General features: G+C 43.6%; 1 protein-coding gene across 13 annotated transcripts in view; it reads right to left on the bottom strand.

Annotated features, from left to right (window-relative positions):
* MLLT10 (MLLT10 histone lysine methyltransferase DOT1L cofactor) overlaps positions 1-9,685 on the bottom strand; it is a 135,872-nt gene extending 126,187 nt beyond the window's left edge. For 6 of the 13 annotated variants that reach the window (XR_015278689.1, XR_015278696.1, XM_086860343.1 and 3 more), the window contains exon 1: positions 40-115. Coding sequence is in view for 6 of the 13 variants with exons in the window: in XM_086860343.1 (XP_086716469.1) it covers positions 40-78 (39 nt within the window). In the remaining 7 variants the exon portion in view is untranslated. Of the gene's footprint in view, positions 1-39; positions 126-9,301 lie in introns of those variants that run through there. The other 7 variants (XM_086860367.1, XM_086860387.1, XM_086860462.1 and 4 more) reach the window with 4 other exon arrangements.
* Between the last annotated feature and the right edge of the window lie 5,369 nt (positions 9,686-15,054).

The raw sequence follows: 15,054 nt of genomic DNA, 5'->3' as shown, positions 1-15,054 counted from the left end.
CGCGCGCACCTGACGGCCCGCGCGCGCGCGCGCACCCACCTCGGCGCGCGGCCACGGCCCGTCCCCCGCACGGGACATGGCGGGGCCCCCCCCGCGCGCCGGGGCCGCGGGACAGCCCGCGCGGCGCCGCGTCCCGCCCGGCCCTCCCCGCCCCCGCGAGCGCCGCACGCGCTGCGCGCTGCCCCCCGCCCGCCCCTCGGCCGCGGGGGCGGGGAGGCGGCGGACATGCGCCCCGCTCCCACCCGCGCTGCCACTCTGCGGGCCCCCTTCAGGAAGGCCGCACCCCATACCCGCCCCCTCCCCACCGCCCCCGAAATCATTTTTACTATCTTGTTTATTTTCCCCCTGATGTGACTGCAGGACTAATGCATTCCCGCTCCCAACTTTTATTATCCTGTTTATATCCCCTCGGTGTGCCTGCAGGACTAATGCGTTCTCGCTATTACGCCACTTGCCTGCCCTCACCGCAACTTTTACTATTTTGTTTATTTTCCCTGCGATGGGGCTGCAAAGCTAATGCATTATTAATCCCGCTCTTTCCTCTTCCCTCAAAACTCCTGGCGTGGATGCAGCGCTGCCTGGCTATTCCTGCCACGGCAGCCAAAGTGATGCTGAACGCGAGATCTGACAAAATAGAGAAAGCAGGGAGGCCGCAGACACACAAAAAACAAACATGTTCTTCAATACGACTGCTCTCTACTTTTACTCAGAGGTGGACATGTCTTTCTAGAAGCTGGGTGATTGTTGTTTTTTTTTTTTTAGCAAAACAATTCTGTAATTCTGTTGTCTCTAAATTAAAAGGGGTGGGGGGAGAAAACGGGGGAGCGAGCTGAGGTGGTCAGCAGAGACGAAAATCTCAGCCTATTCAATTCTCCATTGTAAGCAGGTATGCCTGTAGCAGAAGGAACTAATTGTGATGATTGTTAGCAGCATAGAGAAATTAAGCGCAGCCTTACAAAATTCTGGTCACTCACTTGCCCCCGGCCTAGCAATTATGTTTATTTGTTTATTTATTTTGTGTTAGGCAAGGAAGATATCATTGATTCATCTTCGTTATCATGCTAAAGGGCGGAGAAGCAGAATTTGTGTGTGGGCTGTATTCTTCACCATGATTTTGCAAGGGCAGTTTAAGCTTATATCTGTACAAATCACTACTGAATTATGTACATTCCTGGACACAGCACTACCTAGACCCACACATATGCAGATTATATTTTATACATTGTCATAGCCCTGTACACAAGTGCAGATGTTTTATTAGTTAACGAACTGCTACATGGAAGGGAGAGGTGGGATGTGCACAACTCTACCCCCTGCAGACATCTGAGTCTGCAGTTTGTATTCAGGATATCTTAGGTCAGGCTCTTTTCTCTCCTTCAAGTTTTAAGTGAAATTATTTTGATAGAGGAAGAATAGCAAGCAGGCCAAAAAAGAATCATGGAGATAGCTTCCTACATGCAAAGCCCAACCAAACATGAGATTATTGGAGACATTTGGGGTGCATTCTAAGCATTTCTCTGTAAATATATGCTCCAAATAGCCATAAGAGTTTAGAAATTTTTAAGATATGTAAAAAAATGGAGGGGGAGGAGACTGGAATGTAGTATATTTCAGTTGTGTAAAATCAAAGACTGCTCTCAAAAAAAAAAAAAAAACCCTGCACCAAATGTCCTATCAGCACTGAAGAACACAAATTTGAACATAAAACTATTTGTTATAAAACATTCTTAAAACACTATTTTTATTACTTTAAAAGCTCATAAAAATACCTTGAAAATTGCAGGTGCAAGCAATTACTTTGCAAGAAAATAATGCAATTAATATATCCTGGTGTTTTAAAAAAACTCAAATTATTTGAAACTGATAGATACAGTGTCACAGCCCTTCTTCATTCTTGTCAAGAAAATGACATCTAATTTAAAAAGCATTCTCAATGATTTTGCTAACCCTAACATACACACACAAAAAAAAAAAAGTCATGGTACAGCAGCAAATCTATCCTTTATTTCCCTGACATATAAATTAAAATAAATATCCTTTTTAAATAAAAATACATTAAATATATTTTGTTGGATGAATTTATACATTTAGTAAATGTATTGTAACAAACAATTATAAATTTTTCTCACCATTTTTTTTTTAAATTTATTGAGGTCTTCCTGCAATTTCTTCTATGAAAAGCAACTAGTACAATCAATTCCCAAACATCTTTTTTTTTATGTTAGCTATTTTAAAGCTCAATCTTTAGTTTTATAAAGAAGCATCACCAAAGAAAAAACTAATTACTTTGCAACAACTTGATTAATGCTGCACCATAGCAACAAGAGTATATTTGTGAAGAACCTACTGTATAGTTTTCAAATAAAAATATTCTAAACTCACACCATGTAACACACCAGTTCAGTATGGAACAGCCCAAAATTTTGCTTTGGTTAAAATTTAGTCAAGCCTAATACATTTAATTATTTAATGAAACATTTGTTGTCCTCTCATAGATTTCTCTTTAATTCTTTCTATAGAAAGAGTGTACATGGACTGAAGGAAACTCCATGACTACCACTTTATGGTACTGTGTAATATTTGATTGAAAAATTTAGATAACCTCTTGATAGTTCTGTAAAATAATCATTTAGAGAAGACCTTTGAAATGCAAAATAGGAAAAGAAATGCATTACCACTAAATAAATACTGCAAGTACTAAGCCTGTAACAGCTATGGAATCAGAACATAAAATCTTGTAGCATGTATGTTCTTATGATTGTAGTATTTAATAAGCACTGACATGACACAGAAGGCCAGTCTTCCTTTTTTAAAAAAGGAAGCCTGTCCTTCTTTTATTGATATACAAGAGATTAATAATTAGAGAAGAATGTAATTCAGTGAACAATATTACTGTTAATCTAAATACAAAGAAAAAATCCAATTCACTTAAAGGAACCTAGAAAATCTAGGAGCTAAATAAGTTAGAATATAAGAAACTTACAAAAAAATTCTGTGTTTCAATTTTTCTTAGGTACTTTCACAAACAGAATGAATGTGTAAGTGAAAGAAAATTACACTCTCCAATTGCAAATTGTTTTTAAAAGTTTAAGGCATTCCTCAAGGAAACATTAGCATAGTGAATAGCATTTCAGTTTCATACACAAAAATAGACATACTCACACATTTTTTACTACAAAATCAGCAGTTGTAACAATAAAACTAAGGTTTTTGAATGCTTAGTTTAAATGTCACCTTTTTTCCGTAAAATGTGCAAAATCAAATTGTAATTTTAGTGAATCAAACAAAGCATTGAACAAGAAAAAGTCTTTAATTTACAAAGCCACATTACCAGTTGAATATAATCACCAGAAGAATCTTCAAAAAAAATAACAGACTCGATATAAAATGCATACGATATTAGAAAACGTAAATTGATAATAGGACTTGGAGCTGTAGAGCAGGAAAACTCACTTCCTTCCAGAAAGCAAACTTCTCACAGTAATTTTTACTCCATTTTCAGATTGGGTCTTTGTTGAGAAAGCTGTGATCTTTTCCTATGTGCAAAAAGATACATGCTGCAGCTAAACAGATGCAACTGGAAACAGAAAAATTGCAGTAGCTTAGTGATGTTCAATAGGTAGAATGATCTATCTCTTGATTATCCATTTAAAATACATTGATGCTTGTCTGCCTTTTGTTTATGTGGTTTTAAATCATTAACAGCATTCACTGAAATACCTTCTAATCATGGGTATTGGCTTCATTTCTGGGAAGGCAGTAGTGAAATGGTCACTTTACACAAAATAAAATGCAACTCTTACATGTTGACCCTTGCACACAGTGCATTTTAAATGCAGTCTGCCTTAGATCCAACAAATTCTTTCTATCCACGTTCAGTTATGAGGGATACAGCATGTCTACAGAACCCACTTAATAAAGTAAATGTATCTTTACATGCTTACTCTTAAATTGTATTGAGAAAGAGTAAGTTTCTTTTTCCTCTTCCTCTTTTTTAATACACTGCTAAAATCCGTATTTAACATCTATCCAAATGCAATGTACTGAATAATTTAGACGTCTCAACATTTAACATGTAGTCATTTGGTGATGAGGAATTTGCATTGCTCTGTATATTTACATGTCATGCAAGTACAGGTAGTAGCATTGGACATCATGTCAGTGCATCTCCTGGACACCATGTTTCTTCATATGTTGTGCTATTTTCTTTTATGCGAACATATTTACAAATTTTGTAGTTCTTTAGACTGAAAAAAAAAGGGGGGGGGAAAATAATTCCACCAACTATTGCATTCATTTTCTTGCTTTTAGTTGTATTATCACCTTTGGAGAGTTTGGTAAATTCCACTTAGCTAGCAGCAATGGATAAAATGGTGGTTTTCAAGTACTGCTTCTGTTACTAGTGCTGGCATTTAAATGTTAATTTCAGTCTGAGGTTTACAGTAAACAGAAACAAGGGATTTTCTTTGAATGAACAATCTCAAATCAAAATTCTAAATAAAGGAAACCTAGCACAGGATGCTTTTAAGTGCAGTGATTATTTCCTTTTAAAAATAACATTCCCTAAGTGATAGAAGTTAAAGAAGTTAAATGTGACAGTTAATTTATAATACTCTACATTAAAAAAGCATTTAAATGCTAACCACATTATTATATGAGTTAAGTCAAAGTAATGATAATTACAGTATGATACAAAAGAACCTGAAATAAACTTCTAGCAAACCATACTGAATATTAATGCTGTATTAAGCCCTGAAAAGCTGGGTTAGTAAACTCTGGAATGTAGATTATATGCAACTTAAAAAGGGCTTTTCTGCAAAGAAGAATACTTCATTTCAAAGTTCGGATTTTTATGAGCTATGTATTAATTCACTGGATTTATATTAAATACATGTAAATAGCATCACTCCAAGACCAATCCTCGGATTACTTCTATTGGCATATTTCTATGTAGGATTTGCTAAATTAACATTCCATATAAATTAATAGCCTTCTTTTCATGTTTGTTGTGTTACGATCGGCATTGTGATACTGTGTTGTGTCACTGGTCACATTTATTTGATTTCAATTCAGGAATGGTAGCTATACTACGTATTAAATACGAGAAAAAACATGCTGAATTTCCCATCAAATCTCTTAAATGCAGAGTTATTTTAGATGGGTTTGTATAAACAAAACACATATATCTAATATAAGCGTGGGAAAGGAAAAGCTGGTTTGTTATATGCTAAAGCAAATTGGAGTAAATCAACCGCATCCGTGGGCTGGATAAGCAATACTACTCTGCTTTTCCCACTACCATTTGGACAAGACAATGTTACTTTTTTATTTAAAGTGTTTTCTTCTCAACAAGGGGCCACCACTTCCCAATCTCAAAAACACGCCCCAGAATATGTTAATTAATTGTATTGTGTCTCTGAAAGAAAGAGGTTGCCAAATGCAATAAAAAAAAAAAAAAGGTCTTTCGATCAGTGAGCTGCATTCCCACTGCTAGTTACCATCTCATTTCAATTCCATATAGATATACATGTATACATTTCCTCCAGGTACAACTTTGACTATTAAAAGCTGTCTAAGAGCGAAATTCTAACTTGACCACATAGGGTGTATATGGGAAGCTTAACATTCCTGGTGAATTAATCGCACAAGCCTCGGATCATTTTTTGTCAATCCTACTACGGTACTTCAGAGTCGGGAATGTGGGTAATTTCTATAACATGGTACTTCCCAATTAAAAGTAACAACAATGCTCCTCTGTGAAAAAAAATTAATATATAAAAAATGTCAACACATTCCGCACAAATACAAAATAACGAGTAATGAATAATGGCAACAAAAGGTCTCTTCCTATTTTTTACAATCTTCCATTTCAATGAGATAATTTGCAAATAGAGATATAGTGTTTTAGCAAATGCAAGAGTATTAAATATCCTTTTGAATGACACTTTCTAAATTTGTAGTAACCCTCTGAAAATTCCCAAGCAGCAATCAAGAGCAAATGCATCTCCAGAATACGCAAGCAGGACAAGTAAAACAAAACAAAAATCTTTTTTTCCTCGATCTTACAGATAATGCCATTAAATATTACTAGGGTGGTGTTTTCTGTATATTACTTGCATCTTCAGCTTTTGAATAATATGCATGCTTTTAACCATCTAAACTGAACTGAGTTTTTATTTGGAGGAGTCCAACAAAAGCCTGCAAGTTTTCCAAGAGTGAAAGAAAAGTCCCAAACGGCATTATCTTAAACAATGACTGCAAGCATGCAACTTCCCAAGTGTGCATGGGGAAAGAAAAGTCACTCCAGAATTATTTTCAGCTAAGTGATATCTATAAACATCAATCTTTAATCTCTTTTACTTACTGATCGCCATCTATGATAAATGTTAATTTTTTGACATATATTTATTTTTTTAAAAAGTCTAGATATTGCTTTTAATATTTTAAAATAAATTCACAAGCATTCGGTGGTAACTCACTAAAAATAATCACAATTCTCCTAGAAAGGATTTTCTTAAAATAACCTGTTCTCTAGAAACTCTTTCGTCATCGCAAATATGAGTCCCTACATGTTTTAATTTTATCTTCCAGAAACAATGTCCAAATACTTTTTTTTTTTTCTTAGATGATTAAGGGCACTTGTTGGAAATTTTCTTGAACATCAAGTTAGTTAATTCTTCCCCTATGGAAATACATGAGAAAGTTCAGTCTGAAATGGTGTACTGAAAAAAAATTAATTTCTACTTATTTTCAGGGAGAAAAAATGCAACACTTTTCCTTTAAAACAAATCTTTTAAAATCTCAAACCAACATAAAATAATCATTTGGGGGGGGGAAAAAAAATCTATCATGGTGCTTATACGAAAAACAGTATAAGATTAATCTTCGCTTTTATAGACAGATTTAAGAATAGTTCCTTCCAAAATTCTCTTTGGCCGCATTTATTAATCCAAATCCAGTGGGTCGGAGCAGTTTTTCCCAATTTCTTTAACAAATCCTGCTCTAAAATCCACCCAGAAACAGATGTTACTTTATGTACAATTCCGCTGCGGTAGTTGGGGGGTTTTTACCTTTCAAGTAACACGTGAGCTACAGCCTCACGGAGCTCCCTCAGTGGATGGCACTTCTAAAGGCTCCTCTCTACTCATGAACCCGGTTTCCCGGCGGGTCCCCCCGCGCCGCTGCCTGCGAGCACACAGCATGCGGGGCCCGGGGCTCTCCCTCCTCCCCGCCGGCGGAAAGCGGCGCGAAAAGAGGCGGCCGGGGAACAATGGGGAGCGCCGGGAGCAGGGGGAGCCCCGGCCGCGCTTCCTCCGGCCCCGCCGCCGCTTCCTGCGGGATCGCGCGCCGCTCCGCTCCCTGGGGCGGCCTGCCCGGAGCCCGCCCCGCTGACGGGAGACCCCCGCTCACCCTTGGAATCCCCCGTGCCCGCGCCGCGCTGCCGAGGGCACCCACGAGTTTAGTCTCGCAGCCACTCGCTCGCCCTCGAGCTCTCCCGCCCCCGCACGGCGAGCGGGGCTGCCCGGCTGGCGCGGCGCCAGCCCCGCTCCTGAGCCTATCCCGGGGTCGGGCGGGCGGCCTATGGGAGCCCTGATCCCGCTGCCCCGGGCTCCTGCCCCGCATGCCGCGAGCACTGCCCGCAGGAGAGCGGCAGCACTACAGAGGCGCCGCGGCCCCGCTGCACTGCGCGCTCCCTCCCTTCAGGGGACGGTGCTGCGCACAAAGGGCGGCTCAGCATTGTTCTCCTCCCTGACCCCCAAATCCCCTCTTCCCCGCCGGGAGAGGCGAACGGGAAGGGCCAGGACGAAGGGCGAAGACGGGGAGAGGCCAACTGCCCGCGGCGCTGGCCGCTTCCCAGCGTATCCTGCCTGCCATCTTCACCTTTCCCAAAACTTGCCTTCGTGCCGTGCCTGCCGTCGAAGCCCGCCTGCCCACCATCCCTCGTTCCCTCTTCGCAATGTAATGGGTTTTTCACATGTCACTTCGCCTAAAAATCCCACTGAGGCTACAAAGGAACCTCTGCCCACATCCCAGCCACCCAAGCATCCTTGTCGAGCTTGTGCACGGGATCACCCCCTTCACATACCCACAGGGGAGAAAAAAACCCGCAACTGTACCAATGCAAGGTATTCTTTGAAGATTTTTGTCCTCAGATTCACAGAAGTGTCCTTCTTTTTAACCTTGATGGGCCTGGTTAGGTGACCAGGCGGTATTTAACCTACAGCCCCTTGCCACCTGCAGCCCAGTGCATTCCTGTCGCCACGCTCACAACTCCATGGAGCAGACACCAAGATACCGAGAGCCAGCAGAAAACTCATAGCATGTGAAGAAGAGAGTAGGAGCTACAACACGACACTGAGGAAAAACCACGGCTCGATTTAAATAATTGCATAATATTAGGATTTAACTTATAAATGTTTACATTTGTGTGATTTGATTAATGTCACGTTTGATTTCCTTAAAGCCACTGACAAGGTACTTTAAAACACGAGATTAACGTCTACCAGCGATGAAATTCAACAGGCAAATCCCCTTCCCAACACGCGGGCAGGCAGGGACCTCAGACCGCCTTTCTGCTCCCCGTAGCCCTCGGCCAAGGGGGCTCCCGGCACATCCCGTGGTCAGCGATCCCCCTCCCCCGCAGGTGACAGGATTCCCGGCCGGTCCCTCCCCCGGCACCCGCCGCGCTGCGCGGGGCTCCGCCGGCGCTCCCGTTCAAACGCGGCCGAGCCCGCCTCTGCCCCGCCCCCAGCCGGCCGTTACCGCCGCCGCCACAGGGACACCCCGATCCCGCCCCGGCGCTTCCCGAGGGAGGCGCCGCCGCCCCCGGGTTTTCCCGGAATGCCGGGGGGAACGGAGCGGGGGGAGGGGGAGCAGCGGCGGGAGGCTCGAGCTCGGCACGAGCGCGGCCGGCGCGGGGGATTGTGGGTAGGAAGGTGGTCGGGGCAGCAAAGGAAGCGGCGGGCGGGGAAGGGGGGGGTGAAAGGTCAGCGGCCGAGAGCCCCCGCGCCAATGGCGGGCGGGCCGGGCCTGTCCCGCACGGCGAGTCGGGGTCGCGCCGCTCTCCGCGGCTGTAAACACGGAGCGTGTCTGCCCGCGTGTGCCCGTGTGCCTGTCCGTGCGTGTTTCTGTGGCTCGGGCCGCCGCCGCCCCTTGTAACGGTCCGCGCGAGGCCCAGCGCGCGCGGTGTTTGTTCGCCCCCTGCCCCTCCCCCACCGCTCTTACACGCGATTTATGGGATTTGCAAATAATTCCGGGGGGTTTTTCTCCCTCCGCACCCCCTCCTACCCCGGCTCCTAACCTCTGCTTCCTCTCCCACCGCCTCGGCAGTCACCGGGGAGCTCCGTCGTCGCCGGCAGCCCGGGGCCGGGCAGAGCCCGCACACAAAGGTCCCGGCCCCGATCCCTCTCCCGCCGGCCGCGGCTCGCGGGGACTGTCCGGTGAGTCCAGAGCCATGGAATCTGCAGCTCCTGCTCGCGGCGGGCTCCGGCGACCAACGGGGGGTGACTTGAACAGCCCCGCAACTTTCTCCCCGGGCCCCGCACCCCCGACCCGCCGCCAAAGGTAAAGCTGGAGCGAGCCCCTCGCCAGCCTCTCGCGGTGAAGCTCAAACGGAGGAGGAAAATGGGAAATGTTCACACGGAGAAGTGGTTCCCTTTGTTCTTTCATTGTTTCTACCCGAACTGGCGGATACAAGGGATAAACACTTACCTTCTCTCCTTTTTGCTCCAAAACACACACGTTCCCATCAGCTTTAAAATGCACGGTCCACTTTGGAAGTGACTACAAATGTCGGGAGAGTTTGTATTCCATTCTTTTACACTCTGCTCTTTTTAGTGTAAGATTAAGTTGTCGAGCACGTTGTTGCAAGCCCCCCGCCTTAGTGAATGGTCACGTTTAGGACCCTCCAAGTCCATCCTAATTCTGCCAGTAGAATTGAGGGTATTGGAGGTCTAAACTTTCAAAAGGAAAAGGGCTTGCATCTATCGAGCAGACCTGAAAATATACTCAGATCCTCACTCACTTTCACAAAATGGATATAAACATCTCACCCCAGACAACTCAATGAAATACACATTTTAAAGCTTGAATGTAGAAAAGCTGTTCCCTCGGCTGAGATAAGCTAAAAGCAAATTGGCGTGAAGAAAATCTACCTCAGTGTATTCCACAGCGGGAATAGTCTCTGTAGTTTAAAACAAGTAAATAAGAGCATCATATAGAAATGCTAAGCGTAAAGTTAAAAGGAAAACAACCTCTGAGGAATATGCTACCCAGGGTGGAACGGGGAGAATCACAGTTTTTTAAAGTGTCCCTTTTTTGCAAAAATTACTGCTTTTCTTTTTTCTCCCCATGCAACCAAGGCGGGGGGAGAGGAACCCATTTTCTGTTCTCTTTGTAGTCCAGTCGGCATTTTACACCCAGAAACACACGCAGTTCCCCCCCAAACCTTGCTTTAATCTGATTACGATGAGATTTGCTGATACAATGAATATTTGAAATGATCCTTGTGTCTTAGTGAGTGGGAAGCATTTCCAGGCTCCCGTTTCCAAGGCTCCCTGCTGCAGAGGGAAGAGGAGCGGCAGGGAGACCCCGCTCCCCGAGGCCCCGGCAGGGTGGCAGCCGGGGGTGGGGGGACAGCCCCCTCCTCCAGTGCCCAAGGGCGCTGGATTAATTTAACCCAACTCCCTCGGCCGGTGGTTGGAGCAGGATCTTTAAGTGTCTTTTCCCCCTGCATCATTATGCCTTTGCCAATTGAAAAATAAACAAATAATAGCAAAATAAATTTTAAAGAAAAGAGAGGATGCGGGCGACCCAAAGTAACTGTGTGACCGGGAGTACATGTTGTCTCACACCCCCTCTCCTCCTCTTCCTCCCCCTCCTCCCGTTGTGGCCTTAATGGCAAACTGGAAGGCCGGTTTATTTCGTAGGGCCATATTACAACCAGCAAGGTAAATAGGGAGTCGTGGGGGAGAGGGAGGGAGGAGGGAGGGAGCAAAAGGGGCTTTTCTTTGATAGCGTTTAATTGGAATTGAAACATTCTGGGGCTGTAAACATTCTTTATTTATTCAGCACACATAAGCGGGCATTGTTTTATCACCATCATAATTACGGTGTCCTTTAAACTGACTGATAGCAAAGGAGATAAGGGAATGCGCCTGTAGCTCCAGATCAAATCGCTGGCTCGCCCCTCTCCCCGGGTCACCAGGAGCCGCACGGTCCTTGGAGATGAGGAGCGCCGGAAGATTGTGGCTTGGCTATTCCTTACGTCATGAAAGTGATTTGTACCACATTGCTAATTTGGTGCAATTCATAACCTCCTGATCTTCTTCGTTTGCAACTGCTTTTCAGTTTGCAGGGTACGTTTTTTAATATGTAATTTCCCACCACAGAAATGAAGAGTGATCACCTATGTGCAGGAGAGGATCTTGTTTCCCAATGTTTGTTGCTTTACCTTTGTCTAATTAAAAATGCAAACTTTTAGGATCCTTTCAGAACAAAGCCTCACCAAATCCCCTTTACGTCCAAGGATTTGCAAATTTATAAAGGCTGCATTGAATTCAGCATGGGTCAAGGGGCAAAAAAAGGGTAGAAGGTCACTGCATTTTGATTATGGGTCAGTAAACAACATGGCATGTAGTATGTGTCCAGAAACTCCTGCTAAAAAGTATTTTAAAACTACCATGAGTATTAAATTCAAGAAATAGTCTTAGCCCATAGTGATTATAAATTGCCTCAAATTCTAGTGTGCAAGAAACACTCCAGCCCCCATGAAAAAAAAGAAAAAACCTCACAAACTTAAAAAGCACTTAGTAGAACTCTGCATTGCATCTCTGTTTACAAAAAGAAAAAAAAAAGAGAGAGAGAAAAAAAAAAGAAGAAAGGAGGGAAAAAAAAAAAGAGGGGGGGGGGGAGGAATGGAAGAAAAAGGAAAAAACAACCCCGAAACTTCTAGGCATAAGAGTGTTAGCCAGATTATGATTTTTTTTTTTTTTCCCCCAGACTGATGGCTGGTATTTCTTTGTCCCACACATTTAGGAGATTTGGTTATACATTCTGATATGTTGTCTGACTAGAATATATGGCAAATTTTAGTTTCTAGAGTCACATTTGGCTGACTTTAAAATAGCAGAAGGATCCTATTATACTATTCTTTGACCCTATTATATTTACGTTACTGGACTCTTTGTGATAGCCTCTAGCTGCTTTCTATCTGTGTCCTCCTTGAGCAAAATATGCCCAACAGTAACTAGAAGCAGGGTGTAGTATTAGAAATCAAGTTCTCATGTGAAATATGTATTTCTGCACAGCATCATGAAAGCAAAAGGTTTATTTAATACTCGTCAATCCCTGGAGACATAGTCCAGCATTAACAAATAATAATAAATAATAATAATACTATAATAATGTGGCAATCCTAGTGTGAAAACGCATATGACCCTTAGGTTTTCCTAAAGATTTTCAGAATTCTCCCCATTAGTACAACCGGTGGTGGACATTGCTGTTGCATTTCCCAGTGAAACGTTTAAAAGACTGTAAATGGTGTGTGCATTACTACATTGCAGAAGGAAGAGGTCAGGCTAAATTGCACTGGTATTTAAACATAATCATACTATGAAAATAAATCAAAACATCACGTAAAAGGAGTATTTTAAATGTTACACACGTTTTCTTTCTGGAATGACACGGCTAAGCTGTACCCTGTGAGCATATATATTTTAACACAAGTTTACAAAAATAAAAGTGTATGATTTTCAACAAATGGGAATAGGTCTACAGCGAAGTATTGAGAATATTATTTTGCTCTTTCTTTCCTAATGAGGTTTATCCTTCGGCCAGACAGTTGTAAGACTGAAATACTACTGGCTATAGAGTGTAGATTGCAGATTGCATGCTACTCAATGTGAAAAGGAGCACATTTGATTGATCGCCTCTGTGTGTGTGTGCGTACATACACACAACTCTCTGTAGTTGCATGTGTATGTATTTGGCAAAACTGGGCATCTCTGGGCGTCCTTATCTTAAGAAATGTGAGTCAAACATCCATTCCTTTAATCATGTTCATCTTTGATCACCAGCAAGGGTGACACAGTCCACAAAATTAACAAAGAAACTCCCTTGCTTTTGAGAGACAGCTACATGTACATCTGGGTCTGCACACACATGCACATGGACACACGAACATGCAGGCATACATCCCAGTAAGTAAATTACGGCATAACTTTTCATGTAATTGACACCAGACACCTTTAATTTTTCATTTTCATTCTTTTGACCAGCTTTCACATTAACAATCTAAGCCGTAAATGTTGGTGGCTATTGATTGCAATCCCCTGTGTGCGTGCAAATCCATTTTCAAGTCCCCTGCCTTTAATGTGCATGTGCGTGTGCAAGGGGCCTCTGACGGCTGTTTGTCAGGATCTCCCCCAGCCTGTTTGAAGACGACCCCGGATACACAACATGTGCTGATGGCCAAGGGAAAGCACACACTCACACACAGACACACACACACAGACACACACACACAGACATGCACACAGACACACACACATGCACACACATACGCACACAAAAAGATCCAAACCAAATGATGGAGAAATAAAGAAACAAAGCTCTCTTGTGTGAGATGCAGAGAAATACATGCAACCGAAAGTGTAAGTATACGGTGGGGATGTGTAGGTTGGGCGCCTGACATTTCCCAAGACTTCTCGTGGGCTTCTCCCTGCCGACATCTGGAGCTGCCTCGACCCCAGTGCTCATGGCCGCACCTTTTGGGAGCCCGAGATTTGCCGAAAAGCCGTCACTAGTTTTGAACATTTGGTAGCGCTGGAATTTTTTAATAAATAAATAAATAAATAAATGACATTTTTTAAATAGTTGCCGAATCCCACTGCCAGGCTATCACCGGCAGTGAGTGGGTGCGGGTCTGTGTGCCCGTGGCTCCCTGCATGTGAACGCACGCGTGGATTTACACGGGAATCCTCCCCACTGAACTACCTGACAAATAAAGGACTTTTCAGCCCATCGGAGTTTTGGGTAATGTCTTCTGAGCAGCTTTCTCGGAGTTTACTGTTCCTTTACTGTCGACTCCATAGCCTTAACCTTAAAGCAGGGGGAGGAGAGCAGTAGGGAGGGGGTGGGGGTGTTCGCAGCATATAAGTACATCAGGAGGAATTTTTAAACGACCTTATTGTCTCTAGCTCTAGAAAGACCGCGATGATTTCTTTTTAGCGCCAGCAGCTGTTTTCTCTTGAAACTTTGCTTTTTTTGCCTCTCACACGAGCGAGCAGGAGAAAGGCAAGGCTGGGGGATCCAGATGCGAGGAGAGGGAAGGAAGGAGAACTCCGCGGATGGTCTGAGCTGTGCCGAGGCATTGTTCACTGCTGCCTCTCGGTTACGTTTAAAGGCTGAAATATCACGAGATCCACTCAATGATCCTTTTCTAATTCGAAGGACAAAATGTAATTTGCTGTAGCTCTGCTTTCTCGGATGGGAATACTATCCCTTGGTTTCAGAGGAAGAACTAGGCATCGCGGTTCGCACACACATGGATTAAGTTGAACAGCGGCGATTACATCTGCACGGAGAGCAACAGTAGTCCAGGGCTGACTTTTCAAATCTCAGCTCTCGGAGTTAGAGGCTCCCTTGAATAGACTTCCTCCATTCCCGGATGCACTTCTCCAAATTCCCACTTCTCTCTCGAATTCCTGTGAAATTGGGGGCTTGCCTGCATTTCGCCTTGGCATGCAAAACGGCGTTTTCACAGAGTGATTATGCGCTTTCTTTTAGCTGTACCTGACGGGGTAACACGAACTCCACGCACCATATTGCCAACACGCGGAGTGGATATTGACGTTCGGGATTGAAGATTTTTTTTTTTTTTTTTTCCTCTGCCGATTTTTTTGCCAAGTCACAGCAGTATGAGATGTCTCATTAATCTCGCGGATGTGTCTAATTCTGGATGTGCAGTGATACATAAAAGTGCTGGTGTTTGTATCCAGCGGAACACTGGATGCACGGCAGAGATTGGTGATTTTTTTTTTCGCAGCGCCTAAC

The sequence above is a fragment of the Cyanistes caeruleus genome, chromosome 1 (assembly GCF_971803275.1).
Source record: "Cyanistes caeruleus chromosome 1, bCyaCae1.hap1.1, whole genome shotgun sequence".
Lineage (NCBI taxonomy): Eukaryota > Metazoa > Chordata > Aves > Passeriformes > Paridae > Cyanistes > Cyanistes caeruleus.
The sequence above is the reverse complement of the archived record's forward strand: the minus strand, read 5'-3'. Positions and strand labels throughout refer to the sequence as shown.